The sequence below is a fragment of the Musa acuminata genome, chromosome BXJ2-11, assembly GCF_036884655.1.
Source record: "Musa acuminata AAA Group cultivar baxijiao chromosome BXJ2-11, Cavendish_Baxijiao_AAA, whole genome shotgun sequence".
Classification (NCBI taxonomy): Eukaryota; Viridiplantae; Streptophyta; class Magnoliopsida; order Zingiberales; family Musaceae; genus Musa; species Musa acuminata.
The window spans coordinates 1,238,418-1,248,359 of NC_088348.1; the positions used below are offsets into that span (position 1 = coordinate 1,238,418).

At 41.3% G+C, this 9,942-nt stretch overlaps 2 protein-coding genes across 3 annotated transcripts; both read right to left on the minus strand.

The window, feature by feature from the left end:
* Positions 1 to 82: 82 nt before the first annotated feature.
* LOC135627148 (flotillin-like protein 1) lies at positions 83 to 1,996 on the minus strand. The gene is made up of 2 exons (XM_065133142.1): positions 802 to 1,996; positions 83 to 716 (listed from the first exon to the last, which is right to left on the minus strand). The coding sequence occupies exons 1-2, from the start codon at positions 1,732 to 1,734 to the stop codon at positions 216 to 218; spliced, it is 1,434 nt and encodes a 477-aa protein (XP_064989214.1). The 5' UTR covers positions 1,735 to 1,996; the 3' UTR covers positions 83 to 215.
* Positions 1,997 to 6,043: 4,047 nt separating this feature from the next.
* Positions 6,044 to 9,806, minus strand: LOC135627698 (RAN GTPase-activating protein 2-like). Of its 2 annotated transcripts, none has more exons than XM_065133879.1 (2): positions 9,652 to 9,806; positions 6,044 to 8,098 (listed from the first exon to the last, which is right to left on the minus strand). In XM_065133879.1, the coding sequence occupies exon 2, from the start codon at positions 8,030 to 8,032 to the stop codon at positions 6,386 to 6,388; it is 1,647 nt and encodes a 548-aa protein (XP_064989951.1). In that variant the 5' UTR covers positions 8,033 to 8,098; positions 9,652 to 9,806; the 3' UTR covers positions 6,044 to 6,385. The 2 variants fall into 2 exon arrangements, with proteins under 2 accessions (XP_064989951.1, XP_064989952.1); XM_065133880.1 differs by having other exon boundaries at positions 6,044 to 8,051; positions 9,652 to 9,801.
* Between the last annotated feature and the right edge of the window lie 136 nt (positions 9,807 to 9,942).

The following is a 9,942-nucleotide window of genomic DNA, read 5'->3' on the forward strand; positions in this document are numbered from 1 at the left end:
AGTCAACGTAAATCCAGCACCCCCCAAATCTGTGGGCTTAAATGCTCCATCCAATTGCAGGCGATCTTTTTGTTCATAGTCGAGTTACAATCTGTGGCATTATATTCATTCAATAAACGCAGCCTTATTGAGACCATAGACTAATGGCTTCAAAAGAAGTTGCACCCACAATAATCATTCACAGCTACATAGATGTATGGCGGTCCGACAATTGATCAAACAACTGGTGTGTCGGCCATTTTGCCCATCCAAGCAGGTGGCAGCATCCCCGTCTGCTCGTGCACCGTCTTGAACAGTGGTGGCAGCATTTTGTAGACTCCTGCCACCTCCTTCATCGCCCCGCCATCAGCTGCTGCATCGCCACTGTTGGTCCACACGCTAATCTTCGGCTGCAGGCCGCGGACGGCCTCGGCGTTGAGCCTCGCGATGTCTTGGTACATCCCGCCATTGATCATGAGGTAGTCCCGCAACGCAGCGTAGTCTCCACCCAGTGCCTCTAGTAATGCGGTGAGGTATAGCTTTTGAGCTTGGGCCAGTGCGACCATTCCCTCGGCTTCCTTCTTCTTGGCGTAGAGCTCTCCCTCGGCCTCTTGTTGGCGGGCGAAGCGTGCCGCCTCGGCTACCGCTTTCTGACCCTCCGCGAGCTTCTCTTGCTCGTAGAGCAAGCCTTCTGCCGCCCTCTGCCTCTTGTAGAGCTCCCAGTTTGCTTCTTGGACCTATCGTCACAACATGTTTGATGTATTGCATGAATCATAAGGACACAGGTGCAGTCTAGTGATCATGGTGTTATGGTATGCATACCTTCATCTCATAGTCCACTAAAGTCTTGCTGAGCAACTCAGCCTTGAGCTTCTCTGTCTCCCTCAGCGCGTTCCTTCTCTCCACCTCCACCTGCAGCTCGGCATCCCTTATCGCCACCGCTTTGGCCGCCTCCACCTCCGCCACCTTCGCCTGCCGTTGCCACTCGGCCTTCTTCATCGCCAGCTCCGCGTTGGCCTCCGCCACCTCCGCTTCCCTCTTGTTCTCAAATATCTTCACCTCTGCCTTCACCTTTGCCTCTGCCCTCTTCCCTTCTCCATCCCTCTGCGTGGAGTATATCTTCGTCTCCGCGTCGATCTTGGCCGCGTTCTGCTTCGTATGTCCGTCCCTCTCTTTCGATCCGATCTCTCCCTTCATTCTCGCCTCCGCCACGTCAACCTTCGCCTGATTCGCTGCCTCCTGCTGCGTCTTCTGGCCGAGGTAGGAGAAGTACTCGTGGCCTTGGACGTCGACGAGCTGCTTCACGTTAGCGTTGTAGATGATGAGGCCGAACTGGTTGAGCTCAAGCTGAACCTTCTCGAACACCTCCTGCTTGAAGGACTTGGTCCCTCGAAAGATCTCCTCCATGGTCATGGACGCAGCGAGCACGCGCGTCTCCCCCTCGATCACCCCCTGCACGAGCTCCTTCACGTGGTTGGAGAGCTTGTCGTGAGGGGAGATAAGCTTGGCATACCTGAGGAGGCTGTCCACATCATCCGCACGGGGGCCGATGGTGAACACAGCGGGGAGGATGAAGGGAAGCTTCTCGGCGCTCATCGCCTGCACCTCGAAGGTGTAGTTCACCGGGGACATGTCGAATATGGTGCATTTCTGGCCCGGGAAGATGAAGGCCTTCTTCGCAAGTTTAATGTCACTAACGTTATAACCGGTGATGGCGAGGTACTCGGACGCCCCGGCCACCTTATAAAACACCATTTTGATCGGCAATCGCTCTTCCTTCAACAGACAGAATAACAAGTACGGTGTACAAAGAGAAGCTACAGACCAGAGATCTTTTCGAGGGGAGAAGAGAGCAGGAGAATATATGCAGCTTAGAGATCGCAAAAGGAATTGCCTGGTTGTTGCATGGAAATTGTCTGACACGGAAATCTCGGAGTACAGAATACACCAAACAATGAACAAAGTCGACGACGACTTGGGAAACTACGCTGTTCTTGCAGAAGAATTGCTGCCATCGAAGATCTGCGGACGCGGCAAGTGGGGTCCTTTGCCGGCGTTAACGGCTAAATCTACGAGTCTCGTGAGAGAAATTTCAAACTGATGTTTTTTTTTATTCTTTTTTATTCGTTTAGAACATTGGAAATAAAAGATTCTATACGTGCATCGGATGAGTTCGATGTGTTGGCACTGCAGTTGTCGTGCATTCAGGTGGTGGAGTTATCGGGAGAATTCTTAGCTATCATCATCGCCCAAGTCGTAAGACAATGGTTGTATCAATATACAAAAATGACGGCTGGAACTTGCGAAGAAAGCACGAATCATGATCGTTGACCACACCAAGTCCTAAGACAATGGTTGTATGCCTTCATCTTTATGTTATTTTAGCAAATCCCCTACTTGATCTCACTCGATTCTAGCCCTCTTTGAGCATTCATGACTTTGTCTCTATCTTTGGCCTCAACTACGATTGTTCCCCCCACCTAGATTCCTTAACGTGTTTCATGCGAGGTTTAAGTGATGACTTTTTGTCGCTACTCAATTACAATAATACAAGTTAGTTAAGCATTTGCATTCGCTTCCCTTTTAGCTTGCTATAGAACTGCAAGGTTTAGGAGTGCTACTTAGTAAGGGCTTTCCCATCATTATGTGTGTTTTGTTGCACAATAAGCATCCATATGAAATCCAAGATTGGAACAACTTTCCTCTCCAAGGCTACTCTACCTCCTCCACATTTCCCATAGAGTTTTAAGTATGTCAATTACACGTGTTAGATCACGCATTCTTCACCGTTGTAGTCTCTCTACTGGCCTATCACAAATGCTAAATATTTTTACACAATTTGAGTTGTATTTGAAGAATTTGGCCCTTATTGAAAATAATATCTTTTACTCCACAGTGCACCAAGTTTCTCTCTCTCGATCAGCCTAAGATAGCTCGACTATTGAATTATTCAATTTGTCAATTATCATCGTCTCTACTAATGATTTTAAAAAGTGCTATGTGCCAAAAGACGCTAAGGTGAAAAAACACATGAGGCGCTAGGTGCTCATCCGAACGAAACGAGACACTAAAATATAAAAATATATAAATTAATTAATAAATATAATTATTTTAATAAAAAATATTAAATTAAAAAATCTTATAGAATCATAATATAACATTAACAAAAAATCTCAGAATTCAAAACAATAACGATAATTTCAAATAAATAAAAATTAGTAGTATTATAATCAAAATAATATATTATTAATCTAATAATTTAAAAAAATTATTACTAATATACGATTAACATTATAATGTTAATATACTATTAACAATATACTATCGAGTCGGTGTGAGTAAAGGGAGTAAGAGTAATAGTAGCGGCAATGGCAACGGGAGCGAGAGCGACGATAATGGCAAGCAATGACAATAGTAATAGTGGTAGCGATAGCGGTAGCAGCGAGCAACGACAGCGGTGTGAGTAAGACTGATGCTGCTGACTGAGAGAAGCAGTAGCGATAGCAAGAGCAGGAGCGAGAGTGACGATAGTGACAATGGCAGCAGCGATGGCGAGTAGTGATAGCAACGACAAGCAGCGACAGTGGCAGTGACAACGAAGACAGGCAACGATGGTAGAGAGAGGTAGTGGTGGTAGAGAGGAAATATCAGTGGCAGAATCGCGAGTTGAGTTAGGGTTGGGGAAGTCACAAGAGGTATGTTGGGAGGCTGATATCGGTGCTTTAGTTGGTTCAATCGAACCAACTGAAGAACCGGAGATCGAACCAAACGTAAAACATTGGTTTGATCGCCTGGTTTTACCCGGTTACTCACCCGAAGCACCCGACGCTTGGGCTCGGGCGAGCGCCTAGACATGAAGCGAGGCACTCAGGCCTCGCCTCGCCTCGCCCGAGCACCTATTGAAATCGCTGGTCTCTACAAGTCTTTTTACAAACACTTTTAGTTGTTCACCGGTCATCCTTAGCCAAATGTTCTAGCTTGTGTTCGAGTATCATTAAGTTAGGTTGACGATATCAAGCTATAGCTTAAATTCAACCATCTTAACCCACATGTTATACTTAGCTTGCTCATTCTTGTGATCCTCTCGCATAAGGGTTTAGTATATATTTTTTTAATATCGATTTTGGATATTCACTCGTCTGAGTGATTCCATTCACTTCCTCACATATTTACCACTTGTTTCTCCCTAGGGATGTGTACATGAACTATCCTTTGTATAGCTCTACTAGGTCTCCTATGCAGTCTATAAAGTGTTCATTATTTTATGCTTGTCTAGTTTTAAAACATAACTAATTTAAATTTTTTACTATGTGGTATCCTTACATAACTAATTTTTCTTAAGCTACGTGGTATCTTTTACAAAAAGGTCGACCTCCTTGGAGCCACAGAAGTTTCACTAAATTCCTATAAAAGAGATCATAACTTGGGATTGCTATTATCTCAACTATTTGTGATTAGCTATATGAATTTTTTTATCATCATTGAGATATATAAAAAAATTACATATTTAATTAAATTAAAAATATTTAAATTTTTTATTTATAATTTTTTTAGAGTCTTTTTAGATCTTCCTCTACCTCTCCTTATACCATTAATAGTAATCATAGCACCTCCTTATACCATTAATAATAATGATAGCATCTCTTAAAATTATCGTATATGTGGATTTCCTAAGCATACATTTGTCCTGAGTCATAATCAATGCCTTCTGAGGACTTCCAACATAAGTTGACAACTATAAAAATATCATCATAGTTATATGGAGAAAATACTATTTATAAATTGCTTATATCAATTTTTTAGGATCCTCTCAAATAAATAAAAAGTAAAAAATAAAAGCCTTCTCAACTATCTATCGCTCAAGTTCTACAGTGAAAACCTACATGTCCGAGCCTTTTGAACTGCTCAAACCTAGAATTAGCATCATGATAATAAACTCCAATTTCTCCTCCATCACCCATGTGGTAGTGGTGACAATCGTTCCCTCATAGCATTAAGAAGGACAAGGACAGGTGGATTCAGAAGTACCTTAAAGACTACCACATAGTCAATTGAAGCATTGGTGGAGGCTCTACGCTCCATTTCTTGGGCAACCCTTCAAGTACATGAAGTAGTAGAGTGATGATACCTACAACCAACTCTACAAATATGAGCATTATTTTTCATGATATATCTAATTGTCTCCATTACACCTATAATATGTCAACCAAAAATTTATACATGCATAGTTTAGTTAGATTTCTCTGAGTGTCTTACTAGTTATTGGTCCTAAACTTCATAACCAATATCTAACAAGGCAAGAATGTTCCTCTTCTCCTACGTAGGAATGACATTATTAGAAGGTTGATTTGAAAAATAAAAAGTAAAACATATTTGCAAAACTTGAAACCTGCTAAACATAATAGTATAATCATAAAACAAATATCAATCAAATCATACTAAATATTAATGTCATGGTCATCTCAAGTCATACAATGAGTGATTAATCAAGTAGCTAAGTAACTAATAAAAGAATGTACAGACAGATAAAAAGAGAATTATTGATGACCCTAATAGATGGAGAGGATAACATCATATGTGAAACTTAGCTTGGCTCAATTTAGCAGAAGTTAGGAATTTTATCCTAGAATCAACGTGGATATATACAAAAAGAAGAAAAAAAATGGCTCGACAACATCAAGAGGCTTTCAAGATTATAAGATGAGAATTCTTTTGCCCTAGCAACCAAGAAATTATGAAATTGTTATAATATTTTGGCATTAAAAAAATTCTGAAACTATGTTAATTCAATATTACTCAATCGAAATATTTACACAGCAAAAGGTATAGGAAAAATAAGTGTAATTCTTACGATTTGGTGCCACTAAAAGTAACAACCCAGAAGAAGAAGTCTCGATTAGCCTAAGAAAAATACCAGATATAATGGAGTTCAGATCAAATTTCTGTGAGAGAGAGAGAGAGAGAGGTGACCTTTCATTTGGTCACCCGAAATCTTGTTCAGAAACAACGATTGGTGAAATCGAGGAACGCCTGGAATGGGAATATGGTGACAGGAGAAAAACACTTGAATGCTCCACGATTCCAACATCTTCATAAAGGGAAAGATAAAAGCATGCAGAGCAAAGGGTCAAAATAATCCCAGATGAACACCTTGCTACTAAATGCTTCTTCTTGATAACACAAGACATCTTGATAACACAAGACATGAAAGAGATCAAGCCCCCTAACATTGTCTATATCAGTGCAAAGAAATGGTCGCAGAGCTCCACGGCAGCAGCAGCTAAGCCTCAGTCAAGAGGTAGAATTGACAGTTAACAAACAAGAAAATGTGTCACTGTCGTCTGCCAAGCCAAGACAAAGGAAACTAGACATAGTGCTTAAATTGATAATGAGTCAATACTATCTTCTAATCCTGCTCGACTTTGAGATGGTGGAGCTTTGACTCCAATTCGCCTTCACCTTCTGCGGCAGCACCTCCTTCTCCTTCCTCCTCTTCTCCATCTTCGCCTTCCTCTTCCACATCATTCTCATCCAATGGTCCAAGTACATCCACAGAATTACTACCATTCTTAAGTATTTCCTTCACCTCATCAATGCCTTCGTCTGAAATTGCATTGCCATTTATGTTCAGAAGTTTGAAGTCAGGCTTATTTGACACTGCCTGCGCCAAACATCTAGCCCCGACCCTCCTTAACATGTTGATACTCACATCAAGTTCCTTGAGCTGTGTATGATCCTCTTCCAATGCTCTGCCGATCAGAACAGCACCCTGATCCTTCAGCTCATTCTCAGACAAGATCAGTGTCCTGAGTGACTTCTTGACAGCAATACACTCTGCTAATGCTGGAGCAGCTTTTGTTGTGATATCGTTGCCAGCAATGTCCAAAACTTCCAAAAAAGGTACAGATTGTTTCAGGGCATTAGCAATGGCAATGGCCCCCTCATCTTCCAAATTCAGATAGCTAATGTAGATTTCTGTGATGTGAACAAGTTTTTCAAGCGTCTTGCTCAGGGTTATCCCAGCATCAACACCAAATATATTATCACGGATATCTAGCTTCTTCAAATGAGTACAAGTCTCCAGTGCCTTGGCCAATTCAATTCCACCCTCAGAAGCCACCCTGGTCGATGAGCATCTGAAATCTTCCAGCAGAGGAGAATGTTTCAGGACCTCAGAAATAGCAATAGCACCCTCATCTCCTGTCATATTGTTATGGAAATGCAGGATCTTCAGCTTGTCAGTTGATGGAATTAGCTCGCACACAGCTTTGGCAGCTGCCTCAGATATTCCATCATTCATCAAGTAAAGCTCCTCCAAGCTATTTTGTGATTTCAGAAGTGCCCCAAATGCCCGAACACCCTTCTCACCTAATGCATTGTCAGACAGATTCAGATACCTGAGAACACACCCTTCCAAGGCTGATGAGAATATCTTCATGACTTCAAGAGCTTCATCCTCTGGCCTTCCTGCAATAAAATCTGATAGATTTACTTCCGTCAGCTGTCCCTTGAGAGATGCCAATATAGGTCCTGCAACATGGGCTGCATCAATTCCGAAGCTTATGTTGCTCAAACAAATCTTTTTGTATGAGTTTCCTTGCTCAGTTAGTGGGCTAAGAAGTTCTCTGGCTTCATCAGCATCAATAAATGCCCTTCTACCACCTGAAATATCAAACACAGTTTCAATAGGTTTAACAGGCCTATCAACTGCCACCACTTCTCCATGCTCTTTGCGTTCAGGGCCTCTTTTAAGTACTTCCAACATTAGCTTGCTGGTCTCCCTGGCATAGAACTGGACTGCAGAACTTCCATCACCATCAGGCTCCTTTTGAAAATGTTCACTGGCAGCAATAAAGCACTCATCCTCAATCCGTTTAGCATTCTCATAAGCCTCTTCTTTGCTCAGAAGGCCATACTTCCTGGAGAAAATTGATTCTGAGGAGAGATTCTTGGTCATCTTTTCCACAAGCATCGTTCTTGTGCTTGCACTTGGTGGCCATAGTTTAATTGAGAACGTACGAGGATGAAAATCTTGAGTAGCAGCAGCATCCATGTCCAAATCCTAACTTCAGCTTTACAAAATATCACAAAAGTGGTAATGCGGTCACAATGTGTACACCTATACGAAAAACATATTCAGCAGGTAGGACAAAGATAGAAAGAAATCATATGAAGCGAATCAAGCAAAGAAAATAAACATGTGACAATGCAGATAAGAGACACTAGGAGTGCAAGGGTCACCAATTGAGACCAAACACTGAAAAATAATAATAAAGGGAACTTAGTAACATATGGATGAAAATACATAGAAGCAGCAATTCAAAAGAGGGCAAAATACTGATCAGTTGACCCATTTTGACCATTATGCTTGCTGGGACAAAATCATAGCATCGCCTGCCCTTTCTTTTTTACTATATTTTAACAGTTTATCTTGTCTTACTACAATGCTCAAGTGTTTGACAATGAAATAAGCTGGAGGAACATTACTTTAGAAGAACAAGACAATGTGGACTTTAACTTAATTTCAAAACCACCTGTAAGAAACTTCTACTTTCAAGAAGATAATTGTAAGTCACTTCTTAAGAAGAGATTAAAACAAACTTTGTTGTCAACAGTGCATGTTAAAATGTTGGTTGAGCCAAATGAGAATAATCATTATTCACAAAGTAACAAATGAAAATAAGTTTATTGAGCCACGATCCACCAATTCAAATAACCAAGTCATGTACAATCTTCATTGCCACAAATACAAGTTGTTGGTCGAGCTGAACAAGAGCCATCACAATAACTAAACGGCCAAATCAAATGTAATGACCCTATCAAGAGGCACGACATCCATCAGTCCAAGCATATAGCCTTCTTTGTTTCTCTTTCTCCTATGTTGATCGATTCAGCTCCCTCTGAGGGATACTAACAACTAGACATATCTGAACCATCTTAAACTCTTAATTCCTCTTACCTTCAATTTACCACAAGTGAGACCCAATATAAATGAATAAATCATGAAAAACTCAGTAAGAGAAACAAAGTTTATTGCCAAAACAGGTTCACATATTGTTGGACAATTTCAACTAAACATAATAGTCAGTTAGCAAAAATATACCTCATTTATTCTTGGTTTGAACATCATAATAGTGTAACACATCAAAAGATTCCGCAAAATTTGTGTACTCAAAGGATGTAAGTGATTTTTCAGTAAGAAAATAAGATGGCAACTCATGAATCTCAATAAAAAAGCCAGTGAAGAAAAAGCCTTTATTTGACAGTACCCATGCTATCTGACAAAAGGATCACAAGTTAAAGAAACAGCCTTTGGATAGACAAGTGAAGCATAGTAGCCGTTCCCACAAGCTTTTGTAAGCCGCAACGCAAAAAGGATGGATATTTCCAATGATTTCAAAATAACCATCGATTCAAACTTCACAGTCCATCCATTTGAGCAAATAAAAGCAGGTCAAGAAAATGCCATCTGATTCCAACGATAATAACTATAAAAAGGATTTCCAGAGTTCCTAATGGTATTAATCGACGACAAGAATACACAATGCAGACATTAACACAAAAATCTACAGAAATCTACGGACGCTTAGTAACGAACAACAACGTCGAGTGAAGACGCCCTGACAAGAAAAGATCCACAGAAAAAAAAGGGACAGAGAGAGAGAGGCATACGAAAGATCCGACGCAGCGCCGCCGAAAAGAGTGAAATGATGTCGCCCTCTCGGTCACTACTCCGTGGAAGGAAAATGAAACCCTAACCCTTCCGCCTTTAATGAAGGCCAGGTGAACGTCGAACCGAAAGAGCCGACCCGGTCTGAATCCCGCAAAGAGGCTGACAAGGTATACGCAATTGAATCACCGAACCGGTCATATTAGGCATTTGAATCGCGAATAAATTATTGACCCGTAGAGATCACGCCGGTTCGGTCCAGAGGTCCACCAAATGCCCGTGTCATCATTTCG